We start from the raw sequence: 26,802 nt of genomic DNA on the forward strand, positions 1-26,802 counted from the left end.
GGCGTGCGGCGCTTTGTCTGCGCCTCCCCCGGCCCAGGGGGGTCATTCTGCTGCCCGTTCGGAATCGGTGGAAGGCGAGGCCGGGATAGGTCTTCCTCAGGCTTTGTACATAGTGACCGGATTTGTACATTGTAGGTCACCTGCCGTGCTGTAGTCGGAGGCGATTCGTAGACTTGGGACTTGGCCGGGTTTCTACACCTCTAAAATAAGGAAAACATTGATGAGGGATACGTTATCCTAGCAAAAATACACAACTGATTTAAATGATAACTGCATCTTTAGGGCAGACTAATTAGAAAGAGGCTTTAAAACCTTACTCGTTTTTTCTTCGTCCTTCTCGTATTTTTAGGTAACAAGATGCCAGATTTGTAGATCTGCATAGCAGTTGTCTGTAATCACAGGGAGGAACTTCTTGACACCTTATTGAATTCTATGTTCTAGGCACATTGAAGCATATTTTAATGACCAAGGTGGCATCACCTAGTGTAATGCTATCGCCTGACTTTTTGAAGGCTACTAAATCAAATGATGGTGCTGTTACGCTGGTTTTTTTCCCCCTGCTAATGATTTACATCAGGGGATGTGATGTAAATGTAGCATTAATACTCAAATACTGGTCATGGAACCAAAATACAGACTCAGAAAGTAAAACTAGCTAGCAAAAAACTAAAGTCTATTTTTATAGTTTGCTTTGAACAGCAAAATTGCGAGCCAGTGTCATTCAGGATATAAAATGCTTTCATGGTTATACATAAAAATACATAAAACTAAAACGGTTAGAATATAATTTTTTGCCGTTTTGCGATTGGCAGGAGGTTTTGCAACAATTACTCTGCCAAGTAATTGTCTCTTTCACTTCCACTTTTGCATTTGCTTAATAGCAAATGTCACGTAAATAGCAAACTTAGGTGCAAAGGATGTGCACTGGAAGCTAAAAACGAACCTTCGAGATTTTAGACAGCATTTTAATTAAAAAAAAAAACAAACCAAAAACTGAAAGCAACACCTTTTTGAATGCACAGTTGGTTTAAAACTCTTTTGGAAAATAGCTGTAATTGAGTATGAATTCCAAAGCTTCAGCGAAACACGATAGAGGATATTATAACCCTAGGATTACAGATACAATTGGAAGTTACACATTCAGCATTTACTGGCAGCAGAGAGAAAGCTGATCCATCTGGTGAGTCTGAGCAGAAGACCTTGTAAGTCACTTGCTCAATAATTTTTGTGACCACATGGTTTAAGAGGACCTTTTCCCTGAAATTACAACGGATATGGAGAACTCTAACAGTTCCATTGAGATGCTCGTTTTATATAATGCAGATGCATTTGGGTAAATGCAGGGAATCTAAATGGTCTGTTCCTGAAACTCGCCAGTCAGTGCAGTATCACTTCTGCATCATGTTGCAGTTAAAGTTTGGCAACCGTCATGTTTCTGAAGGATGATGATGGAGCTGGACAATTCTAGTAATCAAAAATTTTAATAGCAGTTCAGGCTTAGATTCCCTTCACCTGCTACCATATGTAATTAAAAAAGAGAATAAAGTTGTCCTCCAAGGGTCTTGTAAAATAGCCTCATGTACTGTTTGTCAAATCCCTATGATATGCTTAACAGTGCCTTGTTAATGGAAAGAAATTTTTTAAAAGGTATGTGTTTGACAAAAGAAGAATCACATAGACAGTTTTTAATTAAATATGCAGGAGTCCAGAATACAATCTTCTGAATGTTTTTGACATACAAGATTCAAAATACGCTGTACAGAAACTTTAGGCATATAAGAGCAATTGCTGCTTCCTGCATTTATGAAGAACTTCCCATATTAATGTCAGAAACACCTCACTTCTGTGCTGCTCATACAGTGCACATCTCTCTGTGTATCTTTTTGTGTATACACACATACCTATGTATGCCATTTAATTGGGAGTTTGGGGAGATATTGTAGCCTCATATTCAATTCTGAGTCCATTTAATGCAGCTTCTGTTTCTCTTGAGATGTGGGCTTGTGCAGTTACTCTTTCATTTCTTCCTCTGTTTGACTCCTCTGGCAGACATGCAATTGGATTTACCCTGGGATTAACAGCATCACTTCAGAGGCATAGCTCCTGATTATGTTAAAACTCAATTTGGTGTACAAATACTTGTAAAATAATGTTTTTGTAAGAGGAGCGACAAATACGGAAATTTGGGTAAATTTGTAAGTAAGCAGAATATACTTCTGTATTTAATGTTGAAGAGCAGAGTAACAGATAGTGATGGGGACAAGCGTGCTAGGTCTAGTTAAATAAACATCCTTTGTAGTCAGTCTGCCTCCTGGGTGTTGTTCAGTATGACACAACTATTATAAAAATGGACCAATTCCATCATCATTGCAATAAAATGAGTAGTCACAGACTTTTCTCTTAATTCAGCCTCCATAATACTTTGTGTTTCCTAAGTATTTCTATTTGTTTTCTAAGAACATTATGTTTACCATGGCCAAAGTTTAGAAAAATATTTATTTTTCAATGTTAACTCTCATTTTCCTTCAAACAAAGGCATAACAAACATAATGTCTAATACGTACTTTGTTTTAACCAAGTACCAGCCAAAGACAGATTGTTGATTCTAAAAAGAAATCTCTTTGACTTCAAAATAGAACTGGTTGTAATAGTTATCCTGAGTCACAATCAGCTTCAAGTATTTTTGAGGTATTAAGGCTTTCCCAATATTTTCTTTAGTGAAATGTTTTCCTTTCTGAAAGCAGGGTGTAGAAGAAAGTGTGGTTCTTTTGAAAAATGCCTTGATAAATACCCGACCAGAAAAAGGTGCAGTTATGCTGACTAGACTTGCTAAAATACTTTTGTTGCCATCATTTTACAGGACTTAAATTGGGCACTTTGTTATGAGGATCAGAATCAGAATTACAGATGCTTTCAATGATAGAGGAATTATTTCCACAGGGTTTTATGTGAGGTGCTTTGTAGTCATCAGGCATAAGATGACACTATATTTGAGGTTCTTTTGTGCTAGACAATTAATATACTTACTAATGACTAAGGACGCATTTGTGCTTTTAGTACCCATGATATGTTTGGGAATGTGAACGAAGGGTGAACACTAAAGCACATTTAACACTAGATATGCTAATTTCTGTTGATGTATAGAGAAAATGAATGTGTGGTAGTTTGACAGTTTCTTCAGATTCAGTTGGCTAAGAAAACAAATGCAAGTAATAGTATCTGTGTGTTGATTTAATCACTTTTTGTTTCTTTGAATCCAGCTTATCTCCCAGGGATTCTGCTCTTTAACTCTTTTTAGTGCAATCAGGAACAATCTTTACTCTTCATGGAAGCTGTGTTTTGGCATTTTTGTAGAATAAAAATGAGTTTATTTTGTCAAATTATTGTTTGTTGGTTATGTTTCTTTTTCAAAATTAGGAAGTCATCTTATGTTCCAAATATGCTTTCCCTCTATCTACTTAAATGTACAGATTTTGTATATGGTTTCTCAACATCAATTCATGCTTACAGGTAAAAGCAGTAAAATACCTTTTGCAGATAGACTAAAAAGTGAGCAGTTTCCTATTTTAGTTCTTTTAGATTCTGCCATAAACCCCATTCATTGTGTTCAGATTTTGTTTCTGGGATTATGTCGGAACTATAAGTGATTTTATTAAATTTTAAAGTGACTAGAGCAAAAGATGTAACCAGTCTAGTAGGTAGTGCAGGCTTCCTTACATATCTGTAGGGTTGGGGTGTGGCTAATTATACTCGGTGTGATGTACCCCGACAAACTATTTGAAAAGTTAATGTTGCACTTATTAATATTCAGAAGTTCAAGAAATGTCTGATGTAAACCAACTTTTTGGTACTACTTAAAAAGTTGTATCTACAAGTTAGTCTTTTTAAAGGACAATACTTATATTTCTCAGAATTATCAGATAACTGTTTATCTTAATTCTTATCAGTGTTTGTATGTAGTAGTTAAGTAGTTAAATGTTAACAAAAAATTAAGATAGCTGGCAACGTGGTATTATTTGTACGTGTGCCACTCCACAGTGCAGAGCGTGGTGGTTGGAAGCTTTGAGTAAGGGATTGCAGTAACTGCATTCCTCCTGTATCTTGAGTTTGCTCCTTCCAGCTGACAGTAGCTGAATGATTTGCAAACCATGTCATACAGATTAGGGACTGGCAGGGGAGGAGCACAGTTGTGTTGGGGTGGTTTATTTTTTTCCTGGATAGAATAGTGTGTTTTAAGATTAAGTGCTTTTGTGGATGTTCCTTTATCAAACAATGGGTGAATAGCACAGGGAAGTCGTGGTTCTGTCTTTCTCTTCTGGTCTGGGCAGCTTCCATTTCAGAGAGGCTGCTGTTACCTGTCATCCCTCCTGTCTTTGGCAGGTGTGGGTTTTACTGTACCCCCACCTTTAATGTTTCATTTGTTTGTGTGCTTAAACTGGATGTTCCTCCTTGCTCCCTGCCCCCAATCGTATTTAGGGTGTGTTTGGAGGGAGAAGGGTTGATTAAAGATGTGGGATTCCTCCCTGCCCCTCAGTGCAGAGGTTGGCAGTGTGTAGTCATTTTAATGCAACTAGTGGGATGGTCATCTGTGAGGGTATAGGAGAGGTTACAGGCTTGAGCTGGGAGGAGGACTACAACCTCCTAAAATGCTTCTGCTCACAGAATAGGAGTATATAATTGATCTCTAAGGATATAATTGAACTGTTTTTCTCTTTCAGAGCTGGTTTATATAGTTCCACAGGCCTGCAGCTTGTTCCATGTCCCTGTTCTACCAGCACATCTCACTGCTTGGCAGCCTGGGAAAATAGGTGTATTTTGAGTGTTTGTGTCCTGGACCTTTTCCTTTTCTGTCCCCTCATTTCTGACTGAAAAATAATCCAGTTAAAAGACACAAAAATCTTGTTTTTGATTTATTATGGACAGGAGTGCTTGTGCTAGGATGTTGGGGGATGTGAATGAAATGTATGGCTGGATGAGGAGCATCACCAGGTTATTATCTCTGGCCATAGCCTTGGTGAGTGAACAAATGCTCATGGTTTGGTGTTTGCACGAAGCCAGACCAGATGACTCTATGACCATTTCTGTCTCTAAATTCCTCTGTACATAGAAGGCAATAAGATACAAGAATGTGCTGTTGTTTATATTTACAGTTTCCCTGGATGTAGTAGCCCAGTTGCATTCAGTATAATGACTGTTACTGTACTGAAACACAGAGGGGTGCAGGAGTTATGATGATGTTTGGAAGTGTGTTAGGCATAAATGATAGTGACCCAGAAGTCTTGCTAGAGGTATGAATGAATGAATCCTCAGGAAGACATGTTATTTTTGAGGAATGATATATATTGGAAGGGTTTGGTGTGCTAACCTGATCACTGTGCCTATTGTAAGGCAGAATTATGTTTAACAGAGAGGATGTGATAAAACTGCTTCGTAAGATTCTGGTCTGGGAGCATTCTGGAATGCAGGATACTGGTCCTTGGTTGGCATTCCCAAAGTCTTAAGATATAGTGCAGATATGACATGCAATGTTTTGTTATGGTACTAAAAGATGTCATAGCCAGATTTTGTCATTATTTTTTAATTGGTTGTCCATTCTATACCTTATGAAAAGACAAGAGGCACCACAGGGTGACTTTGAATCAGAGTAATTTGATGTTACTTAATTACATCTCCTTTCCATTGTTCAGAAAAGAGATAAAGGCAGATTAATGAATCAATTACTTTGCTTTTAAATATTTTTTATTCAGTTAGTAGAAATATCTCTCCCAGTACTTTTAAGTAAAGATTATATTCTGCATGTTGATTTTAGCAGACACTTAAATTATTGTTAAAATACATCATTTAACTTAAGAAAAAATTTCTTGAGTTTGGAGTGTGTGCAGAATGCAGGTGGGAAGCAAAGATGCACATCACAGTTTTGAAAGCAGCAGTCAGTGGGGTTTGAGTTACAGTGACTGCTGGTAATTTGTGTGGCCATTGAATTTTGATCCCCACCCATTTGTTATGATAACAAATGGCCTGAAAATATGCTCACTGGCTTTTTTTTTCTTTTCCTTTTTTTTCTCTCAGCCTGTAGTCTGGCTGCACATGAAGCAATACGTGCCAGCACATGATATGGTGCTTTTAATGGCACAGCTGTTTTGGGAAGCCACTGTTCTGCCATCCTTTGGAGGAGGATGCTTTCAAAACATGTTCATCCAAGTGAGATGGTTTAAGAAATAGCACTAAAACGTAACTTTAAGCTTCTTTTGTGTTTATTTTCCAGTTAGTGTGTGCTCTTGTTCTATGTCAGTCCACCAGAAGAGTGTTGTGCTGCAGCAGGATGGTGGGGACTGCCACACTAGTGGTGTTACCACAGCAAGGATTTCACGAGTCCCAAAGGGTCACCCATTGCCCAGCACTAGCTAAGATAAATCACAAATGTGAAAGATCACTGGAGAGGGGGCTGGAATTATGGTTTGGTCCTCAGGTGTGAGTGCACACAATGTTAAGGTGCATTTGTAAAATGCTGGGTTAGGGCCTGCTGGACATCCTGGCCCAGTAAAGTTCAGACCATCTGAGTAAGACCTGCAGATTATGGAGTACTTAAAAGGAAGTTATTTCCAAATCAGCTCTCTGCAGTAGTAGGTAAGAAACAGTGAGTGATACGAGGTTCTTTTTCTAGATGATTGCATCATTTTCTATGCTATCTATGAAATTAAGTATGTAAGGTATAGAAAAAATTAGTCTGATAGTTGGTGATTGCCATCAAAAGTATCAATTTGATGTAATATTTTATGGGATTGCATTCATTTCTTCTTAATATTAATGCCTGAACAATTTAATTGTGAAACTTTTTCTGTAGTAATTTCGTAAGAATTAGGTTAGTGGTTTTGTATTTCTTTTTTTTAATAGCAGGATAAGCAGAGGAAGCTGTTCTTCCTAAAGCTCAAAGGAAGACCCTACACAGTTTATGCATCTTAAAATGTAAACTATTAGATAGCTTCAAAACCAGATTTAAGGACTTGTTAAACCTAAAGGCTAGTGTGTGCTGAAACAATGTTAGTGGATGTTCCTTTTATGTCTGCAGAAGAAATTGCTGGTTTTCTTGTTTCAGTTCAAATAACCCTTCTCTTTGATGTCCTCAAGCGTGTAAAAGCAACGTAATCTGTACTCACAGTAAATTGTCAGCAAAGTTTCCCACATAATTCCAATGATACAAGACAAGATGTGGCCCTCTCTGCCCTTCCTGAATGCATTTTTAGATGTTTTTAGGTGTGCTATTAAAAGTAGATTTGGTTAAGATTATGGATCTGATGTTAGTAAGTGGTAGCTGATGGAGTTTTTAATGTATTATGGAAGTCTGATTTGATGGGAACATTCCTGTGCTTTTACCTAAGTGCTATTTAGAGCTTAGATAAATAGATAACGTAATTGGATGCTTACTTTCGTTAGTCAATAAAGCAGTTCTTGTCCAAAAATAACACTGCAAAATGAAAGGACTAGAGGCAAGCTCAAAGAATGTTTTGTCTACACTACTGACAGCTTAAAATTCGCTTTGAAAATGCTTTTGGTTTTACTGTGCCCCTCTATCCCAGGCTCAGACTCTCTCACGAGGTAGAATCAGTCTTACCAAAACACTTCACTGAAGACATGGTTGCATGAGTTGGCAAGTCCATGAAGAACCAAGTGCCATTTTCACACAGAAAGAGATGTAGATTCATGGAATATTGAGGGAAAAACTGTGGAATTTGATAATGATGATGGATTTGTAGCACAAACTGTCTTGACAGTATTTTTTTAAAAATACAGTCAATTTTTCCTTCAATCCACTTAACGTACATTATTTATGAAGCATGTCTTTGTAACTACAAAATACTAAACTACAATACAATTTTTTGAACAATTAGCCTTGATTTTTCCTGATGTGTCTTTGATTCTTGTGACAAGCCTTTTTAATAACTAAAGGTAAATGTAATTGCTTTTTAAGTGATTAAACTTCTACCTTCTGGTGCATTTAAATATGTTTATTCTGTTTTTATGTAACTACTCTTAATACAGTCACTGTCATTTTGTTAAAATGATCCAGTGAGGTGGGTGGTTTTGTCATAAGCAGAAGGCAAATCCTCTGTGGCCCAGACTGGTATGTTGTCAGCATTTTAGGGAAGGCAGAAAGCTCTACTTTCTCGAGGTCCATTGGTGGCAGCTTGGAAGTGTTTGTTTGTCCTTGCAGAAACTAAGGAAGTGCTTGCTTTGAAGGAGCCCAGCAGATGCTGTTTGCTGTTGACACAGCAGTGGTACAGAAAGGAGGCAACTCCCTTGCTCCAAGGGCTCAGAGACCTTGCGATTTGCAGCCTTTGCATGTTCAGAGATTGCATGGACATAACTAAAATCTTAAAAATCAGCAGTAGAGGTCTTTGCCCAACACTACCAAGCAGTGAAAGAGGTTTGTATTTGGTTTTTTAGCTCTGGAAAAGACTGGGGTTTAGATCTTGCCACAGGTCTTAGGGGTAGGTATGCTGTTTCACATTTTGAGTAAGGAAGTTATGTACCACCAGCCTGTAACAGAGGATAGTAACTTCAATTAACAAAAGAGTTGATCAGGTGTACCTTCTTGAAAGTGTGGTTTTTAGTGCAGTTGCTCTGGACTCCTGACTGTGTCTACTAAACTGCCTTAGACACACACACGCCTGTCAGATTCCTTTTGCGCTTGCTTCAACTTTGACGAAGAGTAATCTTTGATGTGCCAACAAATGCATGGAAGGATCTTAATATACACCCAGCTTTATTTGAAACCTGAGGTGTTAGAAGGGCTTGGGAATGTATACAGAGAATAAATTTGTTCATTTTACTTGCTTATGGTACATGTGGACTGATTGTAGGATCTAAACAGATGACACCTTTCAGAGAAAGACAATCTACGCTGATTTTAGGACATGTTACTATTCTGTGTTTTAGTAACTATCTGTTTTTAGGCCTTCAGAAAGGTAAAATGTAGTTGGTGGGATATGGCAGAAAGAGGATACTTTCTCTTGATCTGTTTTACACAAATAGGGGGGGTAGTCACATCATGTGCAGGTCTCTGTCTGCTGCAGTATGTGAGCAGGAGGAGCAAGGTGGGATTTGGCCTGCAGCATTAGGGAATTCCATATATACTTTAATCTAAAAGAGATTTTAGAAATAGATTGACAAGTCATCTGGCTTGTCTGCAGTTAAAAGGATACAGATTTGCTGTATCATGATAATTGCAATGCCAGCTAGTAGCTAGTGTTTATTCAGTGCAGTACTGTCAAGGGATTGACATCATAATCTTTTCTTTAAGAGGGAGAATAATCTGTGTAGTTACGGAACACTTTTATGTCACTGACTGCTTTAATACTGTGTGAGGATTTTTTTCTGAATTAACCATTTCAGCAGGAAGTAATTTTAATGAAAATAGTTTACTACAAAAGAAGGCAGGCTGAGGGCTGAAATTACTCTCAAGGGGTTTTATCTGTTATCCTTGAAATGTGCAAAAGTATTGATTTCAAAATAGTGTTATTTATCTGTAAGAGTCCAGATACAATTGCTAAGAAACAGTATATGCTTCACTAGTGTTAAAGTAGCTATAGAAATCTAAATAAAAGGACTCTGCAGCAGAGCAAATTTTCATAGCTTGTACTTTCTCAGCAGTGCAAATCATCTTAGCTTGTGCTTTCTCAAAGAGAATTGTCAGCATCCCCCTTGCTAAGGGTTTTATAGGAGCTATTTTTGCTATCATCTCTTTTTTTAGCAAATATAGTTTGTTATCCTGCTTTTCTCCTTAATAATTTTTTTATCTTCCAAAGAATCCCAAGATGTCCCCTGAAACGTATGGTTTATTTTTTTATACGGCAGGCTCCAACGTTAGAAGATTCCAGGATTTATCAAGGTAGACACAGTGGCTTATGTTCTTCAGCTAAACGAGTGCATAATCCTCTTCACTTAAACATAGTTTAATGCAGTGCATTGGCTTATTGATAACCATTGGGGTTTCCCAGAGCCTGACAGTGTTTTTCAGAGATGGATGCTGTTGCGGTGCAGCCTCTTCCCACTGATGCCATGTGGAGAGTAGGCTGCTGCTGGCAGTCTTGACAGAAAAGCAACACCCATGTTAGTCTGGTGGAAATCTCTGCCTGTATTGAAGTTTTCTGGTGTTTTACACTTTTTAGTCAAGCTGTCCTCTGCTTACTGGGCATTTCTTCAGAAATTGGTGGACTTAACTTTATAAATACTAAAACTTTGCAAGTTATGAATGAGTGTCCAGATTGCCTACGAGCACAAACATCTTGTGGTGGTAAGGGTTATAGGTCAAATTATGAATGTGATCCTGAGCTTTTCCTGGAATATGTGCTGTTGACATTAAAGGACTACAAATGTCTTTTTTATAGTATTTACCTTGCATACCTTCATTTTAAATCAAGTAGTAGGTCAGACTTCTGCATTCAGTATTAGCTCAGAGTTGAAGGCTGACAGAAGGAGCACAGTAAGATTTTTTTTTAAATTCAGGTACTTGTTAGTAGGAAGTTGGTAGAAAAAAGTGACTCCCCTTGGTAGAGGGGCAGTTGCTCTGTATCTTCATGTTGGTTGCTAGTCAGGAGCAGCTCCATCATCTTACCTGCCTCTGGTCAGTGATTCACAGCCTCCAGGATGTGCTGCTAATTGTCCTCTCTGAGTGGTTTTTGATGTAGCGTGTGTTACCTGAGTGCTAAATTGTGAGGATGCTTTCTGAGAATACATATTTGGAAACCTGAGGCAGTGCAGAAGTGCAGCAGTATTCTGTTTATAGAACTGGGTCAGTGAGTGTGCCTTCAGTCTGACCTCCAACAGGACACTGTTTACAGGTGCAGTTCCAGATTTTCTATTCTATGTCGATTCAGATATAGATGATGAAAAGAGTGATGGATGGATAGAACTGGCAGTAAAGCTACAATCCTGAGTATGTCAAGAGGAAAAAGCTACTTTTATTCTTTTGGGGGGTTAGAGATATTGTATTGGAATAAAATAAAGGCAAATCAAACAAAAGAGAGAAAGATTATAAATTTCTTTATGTATGGGAATGTGACTTGTGATGGCAGAAATAGGCTCACAGAGAAAGAGAAATTAACATCTTATATTAAAAAAAAAGAAAGTGATCATTGTTCCTTCAGACTTGGAGATTTCTGATTGTAAACGATAACAGATATATTCAAACCAGAGTGTTTGTTATCCGAGTCATTTGACAAATACCTTTCTAAATGTATGAAAGGCATCCGTGGGTGATTCATTCTTGTCGTTTCTGCATTTGGCTGAGTTGCTTTAGGGAAGAGTGCAGTTAATGCAGTGTTTGACACACAACTCAGTCCCTCCACAGACTGTTTTTCATCTCCTGCCTTTGTTGGTGATTTTCTTTTTGTGCTTGCAAGGCCTGTGATGCTTTGAGGATTGTTTGAGAAGGCAGTTTTCCACATTATGAAGATTAGCAGTTAAAGCAGCTCTGTAGTATTTGAAGATGGTGCATTCCATGATGTAATGAGACGTGTTCTTGGTCTGAGCAGGGAATTAATGATTTGTAATTTGCAGCTCATACAGAATTGAAGCAAGCACATGGCAGATGTAGGATGCTGAGCCTTACCATTTAATTAAGGGGGAACTAAGAGTGAAATTCGGGTTAAAAGCCCTGAAAAGACTGATTATTGTTACAAAACAGAGACCTGATAGGTACATACTAGAGATATAAAAAGCTCAAATCAGTATATACTGTAACTGTGTGGAATTTGCAGTGCACGTAGATGAGTGGTATGGCTTGAGACAGTCTTGTAGCAGCTTTTACTGTTAGGAAGATGATTTTCTTTTATGCAAACACATTATTCTGTAATTTTCAGCTATGCTGCTTGCTAGCTGTATATTCAGTGGATAAAGTCAAGGGAGAATTTGGCTTAACACAGCAGTTTAGACTTCGGGGGTTTTGAAATTTATTTGTTTTTAATTGTGTTTTGAAGCAATAATGATCAGACACTAGATACATTAAAAATTTATCTCCCAAGCTTTTAGTACTTGAAACCTATTAAATAATGAAAATATCAATACAGAGAGAGGGAATCCTTAGGGATTCATCACAAGGAAAAAAACCCAAACTGGTATGGTTTTGTTTATTTTTCTTTCGGATCTGTGCTAATCTTTAGTCAAGGAAAAAAAATCTTGTAGGTTTTTTAGAATAAAATTCTTCCTTGATAGGTTTTCCTACGCAAAGAGGGATTCATATGTTTGTGTTTTGGCCCAAGAATATTTTGAAGTGATCTGCAGGAAAATGACACTTCCTTAAAAGTAGCTGAGTAGGAAAAGCTATTTATGTTTAAGAGATCCTTAAATATGAGTTGAAGAGCTTAAGTAGCTAGTTGTGATGTGTCTGTAGGAGAATTTAGGCACAAATTGTGATGTAAGCATTATTAGTGCAGCTGTTTTGAAAGTTTTATGAATAACAAAATACTTAAACTGATTAAAGATAACAGCCACTTAAGTCGTTTGTATATGATGGGATTATCCCAGTGGTTACAGGACTGAAAGACAGGAGGCTTGGCTCTGCTTCCTTTATGCTTTCTTTGGTTCATATTCTCGCTATTCTCAGTCCATTTCTTTGATTTGAGTTTATGTTGCAAAATTTTGTGGAAACCTCTTTAGTAGATGTCATTGCAGGGCTTTTTATGTTGATCTGTCAAAGTTATTTAATTTTTATGTGGTTTAAGAAGGTGGCTTGATTTTTTTAAAAAAAGTGTTGGAAAGCACTAAGTTACTTTTGTACTTCAGTGAAGTCTATATTGTCAAAAACAAACAAGGAACGTAATACTCAAGATTTATGTAGGCACATACTTAATAAGAGATGTAAATTTCTTAAGCCACCAGGTGAGTTTGTAACTCTGGCTACATTACATTTTTTTTCTCATCCAAAATTATGTTTTCCAAATAAACTTTTCTGCATCTTAATTCTTTGTTTTGTTTTCAATTGTACACTGAGTTAAAAAATTGCATTTTAATCCATAATTCCTGTCTTATAACAGGTAAAATTTTCAGTGTCAGGATAAAACTGACAGGAGCTTAAGAAGCCTTTGCCTGTGCCCTTTTTCTTCTCTAGGGAAAAAGTATAGGAAGAAAGAGTTAACATTTTTTGAGAAGTGACAATAGGAAGGCAGGGCACGTTTTGTCTCTTTTCCTCTGTATGCATCCTACATACAAACTTAAATTTGTTGGCTTCCTGTATGGGGTTTGCTTCCTCAGGGTATGCAAATCTAATAGTATGATTATGTATTAACGTATGTTGCTTGATGAATAGGTAATTATCTTTTGTAAAATGCATTAAAAAAATAATGGAAATAGCATCACACCTTCACGCTACTCTTAAAGGATATTTATTCATTTTACTCCTACGAAGAATCAGATCTGATAGCATGACAAATTACACATTTGTTATGCTCCTGTTTTCTAAATTATTCTCCCAAACACAATCTATGAAACGCTGAACAGCATTGTCCAAATTTTCTGTAGTGTTTTATGCAGTGGTCATTTAAACAGACACCCTACAAAACCTATGCCAAAAGTTGTATTCCTGTGAGCAGGAGAGATCGGTATTGTAACAGCTCTAACCACAGAACACTTGAGAATTGTTCTCCAGGCTGCATGGACCATCAGGTCAGTCTGTGTCTTGATGCAGCTTTTGGCTTGACTCCAGCTACAGCCTGGTTTGCTGAGGCAGTGGAAGCTTTTAGCTGCATTTGGTTTGGAATGAGGTGGCTAAAAAAATCTGGCGCACCGGATTTAGACAGCACGTATTAGTAAAGCAGGTCTGCTGCTGGGATGCTTTTAAGTATTTTTTTGCCCCATTGGGTTTAAACCTGCTTTTCCTCTCTTCAAAAGCTGCTGTGCTGGCTTAGCCATCCTTAATTGCTACTTCAGTGTATTTAGCCAGGGCTGTGGACCTGATCTGACAACCTTTTTTTCCTTACGGTAACAAATCAGTGTCCTGGTTTCACAGCTTAGCTGTAACTGTGCACACAGGTGTGTGTTTAGGTTGGATTTCGTGTGTCACACAGGTGCTTGCTTTCCAGGCTACTTCATTCTTTTTTTATGAAGACATGGCCATTGCAAGGCCTAATGTACCTTCTTGGTGTGAGTTTCTGGGTTTTGTGTAACAGGGAGTGGGTGCTAATTTATCAGTATTCACCCCTTAGAATTCATTTTATTTCTACTGTGGTGTTTAAAATATGTAGTTTTTTTTAAAAATGGCATCTATACGTGCATTACAGCCATACATGGATACACCTGCTTTTCATCTTTGCTGTAGAATGGCATAATACTCAGGCATGCAGGAGGAGCTGCTCACATGGGACACACAGATGGTCACTTCATTAAATATTCTCTGCTGGTTTTATTTCCTTATAATCAAAGGTTTGGTTCTTTGCATTCAGGTATGAAATTACCAAGAGTAATTAAGGTTGAGCTGTATGCTGAAGTTAATGTAATGGATAACAATTTCTTATATGATTGTGGGTGTTAGAAGCATTTATTTACAAATTTGGCTCCCATTAAATTGCAGTTAATTATTCTTCACAACTTCAGAGAGTATGTGCTTTAAAACTGTGCTTTTAAGCGTTCTGGGTAATAGTTCTCAGGTTATAAATGAGAAATGTGTAAAAATCCTTCTCCTCATCAGGTTTTCATGAGTTAATTTCTTATGTCATGCTAGATTAGCTGTTTTATACAGATTTATATGCTCCATATTAATTTATATGTGAATATGAAGTTCTTGTATTGAACTGGAGTAAAACTAAATTCACTGCTTCCCCAGAGTAACTGTGTTTTGAGACAGTTGATTATTACAAAATAAACCAGTGTCGTGTACAGCTTTTTTTTTTTTTGTAACAAATGAATCTGTGCCTTTTGGGTATTTCATTGCAGGCGATCATAGCAGAGAGGGTAATTTGAGTACATATAAACAGAAGGAACAGTCTTTTATTTTTAATGTAATACAAGTGCATAAGAGCACATCTTCTGGCTGTTGTCATGATGTGCATATTGCATGTTCCTTATAGCAGTTTTAATTCAATATTTAAGTGGATGTAATTTTTTTTCTTCTAAAACTACACTTGTTTCTGTTTTAATACAGTTTAATTAACATTAAATGTTAGTTTATCAATGCTTCTCCAAGTGTCTTTACATAGATGTGATAATTTATTGCTCTTGAAAAATCTTTCTTATTTCATTGTAATTTATACTTCCTGGTTCACTCAGAGATCTTGATCAAAACACCTGCATCTAGACCTGTAGGCAACTGAATGTCTGTGTGTAGCTGTAGAGTTACAAAAATGAATGTAAAATAGTCTTGGGGGAAAATATGTAGTCATAACAGTTTTTGTAGCCTTGGGAAAGGATGAAGATGGTGTTTTCTTTTTACTGGAAAAGGATGACCTTTTTTCTCATAATTGATTGATCAACCCTTTTAGAAGGCTGGATGGTATTTCTTCAAATTCTTCAAGCTCTATTTTGTGGTTATTTTTAGAGTTCTAGATCAGCAGCTTCTGCAATTAGCTATATTTATTATAGTGTCTATTTTATACACCAGCTACTTTCGTACCAGTTTTTGCACAAACTAGAATCCTGGAGATGCAGCCCTGTTCTTCAGTGCTCCTTGAAATTTTTCTGCCATGCTGTAGTCTGTATTTTATTATCTGGTGTTGTCTGATTCATGAATGAGTGTTAATATTAAGTCTGGAAGTAGAAACTGGAAAACTTGAAACAGTGTTCAAACCCACAACTTAAAACATTGTAAAAGTTGTGCACAAATATAATTGCATTTCGAATATACATTTCAAATTTGTATGTTTAAATGACTTCTTAAAAGAAAACTTCATTCATTTAGAGAGAATTACTTGTTTTATTTTTACTTTTGTATTAACTAGCATACTCTTCCATTTCAGAATGTATGAAAACATGTCCACAATGGTGTATTTAAAGGAAGAGAAGTTGGAGAAGCTTACTCAAGATGAAATCATTGCCAAAACTAAGCAAGTGATCAATGGACTAGAGGCACTGAAGAATGAACACAATTCAATTTTACAGAGCTTACTTGAAACACTGAAATGTTTGAAGAAAGATGATGAAACTAATCTGGTTGAAGAAAAATCAAACATGATTCGAAAGTCACTGGAAATGCTGGAGCTTGGCCTTAGTGAAGCACAGGTAAAATTGCAGTAAAAATAGAGCTGTTCAGACTTTGAGGATTTGCATTTGCCTTACTGGGTATTAGTAAAGTGCTGGGGCATTTACATTTTTCTTGTATGTTAAGGAAGACTGCTGTAATTAATGGAGGTACTTACTGCTTGTCTTGCCATGTTACTGAACTAATTGTGCATTCAGTGTTAAAGCACTGAAGCTATTAACTGAGTTCCTCTTTATGTCAGTGAGACAGTTATATTTTCTGTTTGGACTTTTCCACAGCATTAGGCAGGTAATGTTCGAGCAGCTCAAGAACTGAGCAGTGGCATGTTAACTCTAAATTATTGCATAGGAAGGTCTCACACGTACTTCCACACACATAAATGAATTTGCTCCAGCCTTTGAGCTCTGACACAACCTTAAATTCTGTGTTTATATTCCCTTGATTCTGAGATTCCTTATAGTAACTCATGCTGCTCCTAGAGCTTAAGAATCTCTAATGCTTATTAAAATTTTACTAAACAAGAATTGAATCTAAAACATTTCAAAAGTTAAGAATTGAGTGCAGAATCTGAACAGCTTTCCCTGGTGCATTAGAGAAAGGACTCTGAGCTAATTTCAGGGAACTCTCCTAGTTAAGGAGGGTATCTTGTGCAGAAGATGAGTGAAAAGATGCATACTTAGTTGGGCTGTCAGGACTATGTTTACAGTACAACTTTAGGGTATTTTATACTAGATCAAAAACCTGAAACAATGTGATGTGACAGTCACCAGTGTAAAATGGCAGAGTGCTCACAAATGAGTTGAAAATGCCAGTGAGTTGGTTCTATATTAATAGAGAATACTAATAGGCTATATTAATATAGAGTATAGGCTTCATATTGGCCTATAACTGTGCTCAGACTTCTCATCTGAATTGAGCTATTATTGCTTGGTGATCTGGAAGCTGTGTGCATTGGATCGTGGTGAATTGAGACTGAGAGAATGAAATATGGGTTACCAGACATGGGAACTTAGAAGCCCTGGACATTATGGTACAAACTGTCAGGCCTTGTTATGTTATACAAGCTGTGATCCCTCGTATTGGGAGGAAATACTAGAAGATACATGGAATAAAATTGCAATAGTCGAGTTACCTTTAATGGTTGTTTGTAGAAGATCTGTGAGTGAATTAAAAACTTCTCTCTCCTAACTTTGACGTGGTATTGGGACTCTGAAAAGCTGGTTCTGATTCTTGGCTCTGTCACATTCAGCAGCCTCAGTTGCAGATATTCCTGCCTTGTTTGCTTCACCTGGTGCTCTGTGAACTGTGATGGTGAGGAGCCAAGAAGCCTTCATTGCTGCCTTTGTTAGGAAACCAATTACACTTCAAACTACTGCTCTCAGACTCAATAAGGCTACTCTTCCTGCAGCTTGGTTGTAACAATGTAGTAATTTTTTGTCGTTGTTTATTTAAATTGAGAAATGGAAACACATTATAGATGTTTTTTGTGATATGCATGTAGGTCTGGTGACATAAGTGTTATTTCCATGAAAATGAAACTAACTTTGCTGAAGAAGTGATTAGACTTTCCTTTCAGTTAATTCTAAAGTAAGATTTTAGTTTGCCATTGTAGCTTGTTCGATGTTTGAGTATGTTGACCTTATTACCACAACTTTCCTAAATGTCCTTTCTGATGTTACAAATGCCACTGTTTGAATAGACCATGTAATTTAAAATGCTGGATATGTAAATATGTAAATAGGTGGGTGCTGAAGTCTGGAGATTTGGACTAATTTGGAAATTATACCTGGAGTTTTTCTTACCTTTATAGGAAAAAGTTGTTTGTAAAGGCTTGATGAATTTTTTGACACCTGAAATTTCAGCTAAGGACACCATCTGTTTCACATTAAATACTTAGTTTAAAACCACTTAAAGGGAACTTTGTTTTTAAAAAAGCATGAAATTGAGGAGATGAAATACTAGTAACTTGGGGACATCAAACTGATCTAAAAGATTTGTATTCTCACCAGTGGTCCACTCTTACAAGTTGTGCTTCCTGGGAGCTGTTCTGCATATGTCAGTGGGAGATTGCATAAACAGTGAAGGGAGAATATCTTATGCTGCTAGTGTTTGGCTTTCATTTAATAAGCTCCTTTTTCATTTAACTTTGCTTAGCAAAAAAAACCCCAACCCAAGCAGACTGCTTTAATGGCTGTTCTATTTTTGTCTGTAATATGACTGGGTTTGAATGTCTGCACTCTCAAGCTTATAAGTAATATAAAGTGCTTATATATATTGTGTGATCAATGGCACATTTAGAGCTCAGTAGTGTAACTGTCCCTTTGAAGTATCATCATTATGCTGAGGTGTTCATCCTTATGAACTGGAAGCAGATGAATCCTCCTGTGTCTGGAAGCTGCTAAATTAGGACTCCGTGTTAGTTCTTAGGTTATTTTTGTGATCCTTCAAGTTAAAAGTGCTCCATTTCATGTTAGTAGAACAAATAGTTCATTAATTCCAGTTCATCAATCTAGTTCAAATTTTTCATATATTTTAAGATTGTATTTAATTTTGTGGGAATTCTAAAACAATTTAAACTTCTGATAGCATCATGGAAAACAGTAATTAATAAGAAGTTCCTCTAGGTTGGGACCCCCAACATAGGAAGGACATGGACCTGTTGGTGCAAGTCCAGAGGAGGCCATGAAGATACTCAGAGGGCTGGAGCACCTCTCCTGTGAAGGCAGGCTGAGAGAGCTGGGATAGTTCAGCCTGGAGAAGTTTCTGAGGAGACCTTACAGCCACTTCCTGTACCTAAACGGGCTAGAAGAGAGATGGAGAGGGAGTTTTACAAGGGCATGTAGTGATGGGACATGCATTAATGGCTTCAAACAGAGAGAGTAGGTTTAGATTGGATGTAAGGAAGAAATTCTTCCCTGTGAGGATGGTGAGACACTGGAACAGCTTGCCTGGAGAAGTTGTGGGTACTGCATTCTTGCAAGTGTTGAAGGCCAGGTTTGATCAGCCTGGTCTAGTGGAAGATGTCCCTGCCCATGGCGGGGGATTGGAATTAGATGATCTTTAAAGTCCTTCCCAACCCAAACTATTCTGTGATTTTAACTGGTAAAAGAGTTTCAAGGAATGGTGAGAACAGATCTGTAAAGAAGGGAAATGCGAATGTTTACCAAGATTTCACAGCTGTCAGGTTTAAATAATAAAGGGCTTTTATGTTAAATATAGGACTGGATTCTAGGGGAAGTAAGTCATGTGACACCTTCTGCTTTTTAGGTAATGATGGCCTTGTCAAATCACTTAAATGCAGTGGAATCAGAGAAGCAGAAACTGCGTGCTCAGGTTCGCCGGCTGTGCCAGGAAAATCAGTGGCTACGGGATGAACTAGCCAATACACAGCAGAAGCTACAGAAAAGTGAGCAGTCTGTGGCTCAGCTGGAGGAAGAAAAGAAACATCTAGAATTCATGAATCAATTAAAAAAATATGATGATGACATTTCACCATCAGTAAGTAACTGTATAGCAAAAAGCACCTTACATTTACATGTGTTGTAATCTGCCTATTTAGCAAGAAATAACAAATACATTTTGCCTTCAACATGAACTTGTCATTAAAATTCTTACCTTGTACCAGTGTCACATAGGTTGCAGAATGATTCTGAGCTCATTCTTTTAAATTTTAAAAGAGTATGTATTTTACTGTCTGTAGATCGTAAAATACATGAGGATCAAAATCTATAATACTCATTTACTATCATGTAAGCTTAAAAAGTATGAAGAACTGAACCAACCCAAAATCTCACTTCTATAAATTCAGCAGGTAAAATAAGTGGGGAATGTAAGCTATGAGAGATCCTAAGTAACTTGGGGCCTTGGCTTATTTTGACTGCAGGAAAAATACTTAATTTTCATCTAGTGAAATCAGTTTTTAGCTTTTGTATCTGTTGAGAATTTACACTAGAGTAGTCTTTTCAGGTCCTCCTGTCAGACATTGTGATCATCTACACATTTTCAAGCCCATTGTGTTACATATCCGTAGATTCAGAGAGAAATTGGATGCAACTTTAATTTACAGAAATAACTTATTACTTAAAAAAAAAAAATCTGATTTATTTGCCCTTTTAAAAATATTTTTGTTTTGTTTCCTTCAGTTAGATGGCACTGGAGAGAAAAATTTCATTTTTTGTGTTCAGACCTTCTCAGCTGTGTTTTGGAAGGAACAGTTTTTCATAACTAATTATTTCAGCAACATAATGGTTAAAAATATGTGCGGTTCAGTCATGCTTCACTGGCTACTTGACTAATCCTTTCTAACATATTGTGAGTAGTGAGAGTTGTTTTGGTTGGTTTCAGGCGGAACTTTGCAGTTCAGTTTTGTGGTTTGGTGTTTGTAGCTGAATACTGCCTGAGAAACCTGTTCAGAAAAGTGACAGGAGGAGGGAATATTGGGATTTTGATGTGCTAACTGTCAAGCTGTAATCTGCAGATGGCCTAAATAGCACTATTATTTGAAGTTTAATTGGCAAATAGAGTCAGAGTAAGCAAAGCATCTTTATCATCACTAACCATATGGACAGTGTCTGCTGTTAGCCTTTGAAATAGTCAGTTCTGTAGACTCAGGATGAGGTTGAATCTGCGCACTTAAAATTATGACCTTCCCGTCTGAGATGTAGTCCCATCAATTTGCTATTTTTGCAGTGCACCTACTTTGCTGCCATTGAATTTGGATGCCAGCAGCAGCAGTTGGCTTTTCCTCCTCTGTGGAAAAAGGTGTTAGATGGAGAGTCAGAAAAATAGGACTGTGTTCTGCTCCTGGGTCTTCTCCTTACTGAGCTTAACGTTTCTGAGAACTTCAACTATTTATATTATGTAGAGTCCACATTTAAGAAATGGAATTGAGGGATGATCTGTTTCTCTGTTGTACATTTGGAATGATGTAAAATACATTTGGATGTTTAAAGTCAATATATACTGATGGATTGTGCAGAAATTAATATGATTCCAGATGGAGACTATTGGAAATGAACTTCCTTCCAAGTGGGTTTTTTAAGTTTTTGAACTTAGAGATCACAATTGCAAAATCAGTTATTTGTATGGAAGCTGAGTATTCAGATATTGAGGTCTCCTTAATCCTCTCCCTTGCTCATCTGTAACTGCTCTCTAGGACTAAAAAAAGCACCATGGTCAATTCTGTATTCAGCAGTGTTTACTCTTCACTGGGTGCTTTCATTAGATCTAATGCCTCTGTGAGAAGAGCAAATGTGTTCTTGTGTGCCGAAATTGAGACTGAAATTTAGGAGACCTGATTTCTATTCCTGGCTCTTCTGAAGGTGTCCTGTATTGTTTTGGGACAGGGTGTGTAAATACATTTGAATGTAAGACCTTTATAAAACTGTGAGAAATGTTATTCTTGTCAATTCTGAAGTTCTGAATATGGGGTTTTCCTTTAACATTGCTGATTCAATGGATTGTCCTTTTATGCCTTAAATTTAATTTCTTGGGTTTGTGGTTGTTCTATAGGAGGATAAAGATACGGATTCCACCAAAGAGCCTTTGGATGACTTGTTTCCCAATGATGAGGATGACCAAGGACAAGGAAGTAAGTGCACCTCAGGTTACAATGTTGGTGTATTTCTGCAATGCAGAGTATGAAGATACTCTTTACAAAAATGAATCCATACTTGGGATCCTCTGGGACACAACTAGAGTGGTGAATGCCTCTCCTGGAATAAGGAAACCAGTCATTGATACACGTTATATACATTGATGTGTAGAGAACTGGAGCCCAGTTTTTTAAAGAGAGTTTAGCAACTGTTGTAAAGATCTTTAGAGCGACTTAGTTTCAGAATTCCTCCCACAATCTTTCCTGTGGGCCTCAGAATGGAAAAGGTTAGTTCCAAGTGACTGAGGTGAATTGTGACCAAATTCCCTGAATTCTGTTAATGACCTTTTTAATGATCTAAGATTTTTATGGCAGGTTTCTGTATGAAGTCTTTTGTCCTTTGCTGAGATTATCTGCCTTAGTTTTACTACTCATTCTGGAAGTATTGTTTGTCTTCAGGTCAGAAGGGCTGAGGAATATGCAGTGGAGTTTGAGGTAGAGGTTTGGTAGTGGGATTGAAAAAAGGTATTAGCAGATAAGCCTTGCTTAGTAAAATGTGCTTTTTGTGTGGGCGTAAAGCTGGTATTATATAAGGTATTGATATTGTAGTGCCTGTGCAGTATGCTAGGAGCAGAATGGTTCTTAGTAGACAAATGACTTCAGGAAAAATGTCTGAAGTGACCCACCTTTGCAATCCACAGAGTTTCAAATTTCCTTTATGGGCATGCACACAAGGCACACTGCATTTTTGATAGCATGGTAATGCTGTCCATAGCCAGCAACGAAAGGAGGGCTTGGAGAGTTTACAATAGGTTAGTGTTGATCATGACCTCCTTCCTTAGCTCATCCTTCCCTAGAATTTTGTAGTAGAAAAGGTGAATAGCAAAGCTGTCCATATACCCACGTAGTCATGTCCCTTATTTTGCTTTACAAAAGGCAAAGATGACATGTTAACTCTCTGACCTCCCAGAAAAAAAAATGCTGGAATGCTTTGGTGCTTTGGCAGGCAGCGACTGTGGGCATAGGCTTGGAATTGTGTGATTCCACTGACATAAAAAGACTCCCACTTGCCATGAGAGTGTTTCTTGTGTAATAGAAAGGAGAGGAGAAAGTCAGACTCCTGGCTGGAATCCTTATCCTGTGCGTTCTTAGAATTTAATGAAAATGAGTTAGAAGAAATTTTCTAAATCTCAGGAATCTCTCAGGTGAAGAGAAAAGGAGGAGTGGATTTCTCAGGGAGTGGGAGAGTGAGGGTTGCAACAACCAAAGGTTAAGACCCCCTGGCAAATAAGTGGCTAAGCCTGATGTTAGTAAGTAAAACCTAAAGGTTGGCTTTGATGACTCATTGCCTTTTTCTCTGGCAGTTGTTATTTCGGCATCCAAGGTGTTTCAGTCCTTTATGTGCCAACCTTAAGTGCTCCTTGGCATAGCAAACAAAGGGAAACAAAAAAAAATTGTATCTTTAGAGGAAAATTAAGGAAAAAGGACAAATCATTGAGCTTTTCTGCAGGTGTTCATCTTTTCTATGTTAGTGTTCCTTTCCATGGGGAAACACTGATATTTGTAAGTGCAAAATTATCATACAATCTTGAGAACTGTTAATGGTTTGATGAGCTGAGTTTCTAACTTTCTCCATTAGTTTATTACATTTGACCCTTTAGAATTGTAAAATAATATTAATATGATACTGGAAAGAATATGAAGAATAAAATGGTCATATTTGCACTGTCACTGTTCAAGACAGCATGACTGCTGTGAAGTATGCTCTGATATTAATGCTGTGTATTGAAGAAATAAAATTCAGTGAGTCTCACTGTGTCATTGAGCTGTAAGATATTTTAGTTACAGTCATCTTTTAATCAACTTGAAACCTTGCTGATTTCTTTCAGTTCAACAGCAGCATAGCAGTGCAGCAGCTGCTGCCCAACAAGGTGGCTATGAAATTCCAGCAAGATTACGGACCCTTCATAATCTTGTTATTCAGTACGCTTCCCAAGGGAGATATGAGGTTGCTGTGCCTCTCTGTAAACAAGCTCTTGAAGATCTGGAGAAGACTTCGGGTCATGACCATCCTGATGTTGCCACTATGTTGAACATACTTGCTTTGGTGTACAGGTTTGTATACTGACACAGATAAATACCAGTTTAGTAAATGCTTAGTATTTGGCTACAGCCTTTTGATGTTCAGACTAGCATTTTTTGACTATTCTATTTTCCATTAAATTTATTTTCCTTTTTTTTTTTTTTTTTAATTATTAAAAGCCTCAAGAGGGTCCTGAAATATTTGCATGTCTCCCTATACTTAAAAGTCAAACAGCTAGCTGTATTTTTGCCTGTGCCTTGGCTTTGGGAATGAAGCTGGGTTCGCTACTTTTTGTGTGTGAGGGGACATATCTTGATGACTTAGAGATAATCTAGAGCTAGAAATTGGACAGCAGTGTAGAAATAGTACATGCTCAGTACAGTCCCCAAGCAGCAAACTACTTTATGGTTACAGGCTTCAGGTTTTTACTTCCTGATTTCTGAATATATTCTCAGTTACTCCTCTTTTGTTGTAGCATCTTTAGGCCAGTAGGGAAGTCACTTTAGTTTTCATGACTTTCTGTTCTGAATCACCAGTATTGATTGTGTCTCTTTAAAAATTCAGAGACCAGAACAAATACAAAGATGCAGCAAATCTCCTGAATGATGCCTTGGCTATCCGTGAAAAGACTTTGGGCAAAGATCATCCAGCGGTTTGTATACACACAATATCATCATTTTAGTTGTGTTTGTCACTGAACTTTTTTTCAACTAATTCTAATATCAAACTTAACAGGAAAGTTTTTTTTAAGACCTGGCTTGTCTTTAAACAGTACAGGTAGGAGACCACGATGTGACATCCTTTGTTTTCTCTTAAATATTTATCCTGCCTTTTGAGCATTATATTCAGTGCTGTTTTCACTGTGAATGACTTGCATATACTTGATTTTTGAATTGCATGGATTTTCTATGGGAAATCAATTTGTGAAGAAAGATTTTAATTTGCTTACTGAAATCACTCTGTTATAGTCAGATTGAAGGGACACTTCTGATTTGTTTTACTGCTGCTTGTAAATGAAACGTAAATCAAGTTTTTTGTATGATTCATGTGATGCCTCACTTCTTGTAGCCTGTGGGAAGCAGGGCAGCTCTGAGTACAGTATTGATGTGAGAGGTTCCTTTGTAAAAGAAGAACGTGTCAGGAAGATGTGTGCACTAAGTGATATTTCCAAAAATGAAACAAATTTATGTCATGATTTTGGGTTTTTCTTTCCTCTGTTGTGTATGTATGTGTTTTAATTATAATTATTTCTTTATTTGCAAATTTCAAGAGATCTACCCTGTGCATGGAAAATTTGAAAACGTAAATGCCTTGCAGATGTGTTCATTTTTCAGGTGTTTGTATCAGCAAATTTCAGTGAAATTAACATTTCTCTACTGTTGACAGGTGGCAGCAACTCTAAACAATCTTGCAGTACTTTATGGTAAACGGGGAAAGTACAAAGAAGCTGAACCACTGTGTAAGCGAGCTCTGGAAATCAGAGAAAAGGTATGAGTGCCAAATGCAGCACCTTTGAATGGATTTTTTTGAGGGAAAGGGCAAAGTTCAACTCTTTTTTTTAGTGTTTGCTTGGGTAGATCTGCCAAATAAACCACAGAGTTAGCAATGCCCTAGTAGTTAGCAGTTTCTGAAGTTCAAAACAGTGGGAAATTCTGGTTGTGCTACAGAATTGTTGGAGCACTCTGAGTACATACTAAATTCTGTATTTTGTAATTAACCTTCTTTACATTTTTCTTTCCCATTTGATGGCTAGAGAGTCTTTGATTTGACAAGAGCATTGGAATTAAAAAATGAAACATCATTAAAATTTTTGATTGTTCTCTGACAATGTGGATATTTATTTTAGTCCATGAGACTGAATGCCTGTATCTTCAGGCTTTGTATAATCCTCTCCTTTACTACTAAAGTAAGTTTTACTACTTACTTTATTCCTCTTATGGGTTGTTCTACAGCATTCTCAGTTTGTAATAGAGTTCAGTAATTTTCATACTTATCAAATGCAACTTTTGTTTTTGTTGTCCTCCTGTTGAACTGATGAGCCATAAAAGTAACAGGGTACTTCTAAATTATTTATTTCTAGGCCCTGATATGATGATTAGAGAATGTTTTAATACAGTCTGTTTAATTTTCAGGTCCTGGGGAAAGATCACCCTGATGTTGCCAAACAATTAAATAATTTGGCTTTACTATGCCAGAACCAGGGTAAATATGAGGAGGTTGAATACTACTATCAGAGGGCACTTGAAATCTACCAAACTAAGCTGGGACCAGATGACCCAAATGTTGCAAAAACAAAGAACAATCTGGTAGGCCTTTTCTGGACTAAACACGAGAAAAATGTTCTGATGAATTGAAATGCACTTTTATTCATCATGTATTATTTATTATTGTATTTTGTTATTTATGAAGATAAATAAAGCAGTGTGCTGATACCTTTTGGGGGGGGTATTTTGTTTTTAGGCATCCTGCTATCTAAAACAGGGCAAGTTCAAGCAAGCGGAAACTTTATACAAAGAGATTCTTACTCGCGCCCATGAACGGGAGTTTGGCTCTGTAGATGGTAAGAAACTGAGTCCTTGTTTCATTTGTGTAGTTATTTTGAAATAAAATTTACAGGAAGTCAGTAGTACCCTGATTAAAAGTGTTGTCTGCTTTAGGTGGACTTAAAAGTGGACGTAGAAGGGTTGAAGTACATTCATCATAAGAAAGCTTTTAGCTGCAGCAGTAATTTTTTGTACAAAAGCAGAGTTTTTCTTACATGAGGTAGACTTGGTAGTTTATGATTTATGAATTGCCTTTTTTCTTATGCCCAACCAAACCCAATTTTGGTATTTTTATGGACACAGAAAAATACATGTCACTTTCCAGTCACAGGAAAATGTCAATGCAGGATTTTTAATTATATAAATAAAGACATTGTCAAGGCAAGTCTTCCTT

At 37.2% G+C, this 26,802-nt stretch overlaps 1 protein-coding gene across 7 annotated transcripts in view; it reads left to right on the forward strand.

Moving 5' to 3' along the window:
* Positions 1–117: 117 nt before the first annotated feature.
* KLC1 (kinesin light chain 1) overlaps positions 118–26,802 on the forward strand; it is a 43,741-nt gene continuing 17,056 nt past the window's right edge. For 6 of the 7 annotated variants that reach the window (XM_018082207.2, XM_018082206.2, XM_018082205.2 and 3 more), the window contains exons 1-8: positions 15,949–16,209; positions 19,457–19,687; positions 21,701–21,779; positions 23,672–23,897; positions 24,430–24,517; positions 25,252–25,353; positions 25,998–26,171; positions 26,326–26,425. In XM_018082207.2, the coding sequence (XP_017937696.1) occupies positions 15,949–16,209; positions 19,457–19,687; positions 21,701–21,779; positions 23,672–23,897; positions 24,430–24,517; positions 25,252–25,353; positions 25,998–26,171; positions 26,326–26,425 (1,261 nt within the window). Of the gene's footprint in view, positions 132–15,947; positions 16,210–19,456; positions 19,688–21,700; positions 21,780–23,671; positions 23,898–24,429; positions 24,518–25,251; positions 25,354–25,997; positions 26,172–26,325; positions 26,426–26,802 lie in introns of those variants that run through there. The other variant, XM_018082204.2, reaches the window with a different exon arrangement.

This window comes from Manacus vitellinus, unplaced genomic scaffold (assembly GCF_001715985.3).
Source record: "Manacus vitellinus isolate BGI_N305 unplaced genomic scaffold, ASM171598v3 scaffold_6_pilon, whole genome shotgun sequence".
NCBI classification, from domain to species: Eukaryota; Metazoa; Chordata; class Aves; order Passeriformes; family Pipridae; genus Manacus; species Manacus vitellinus.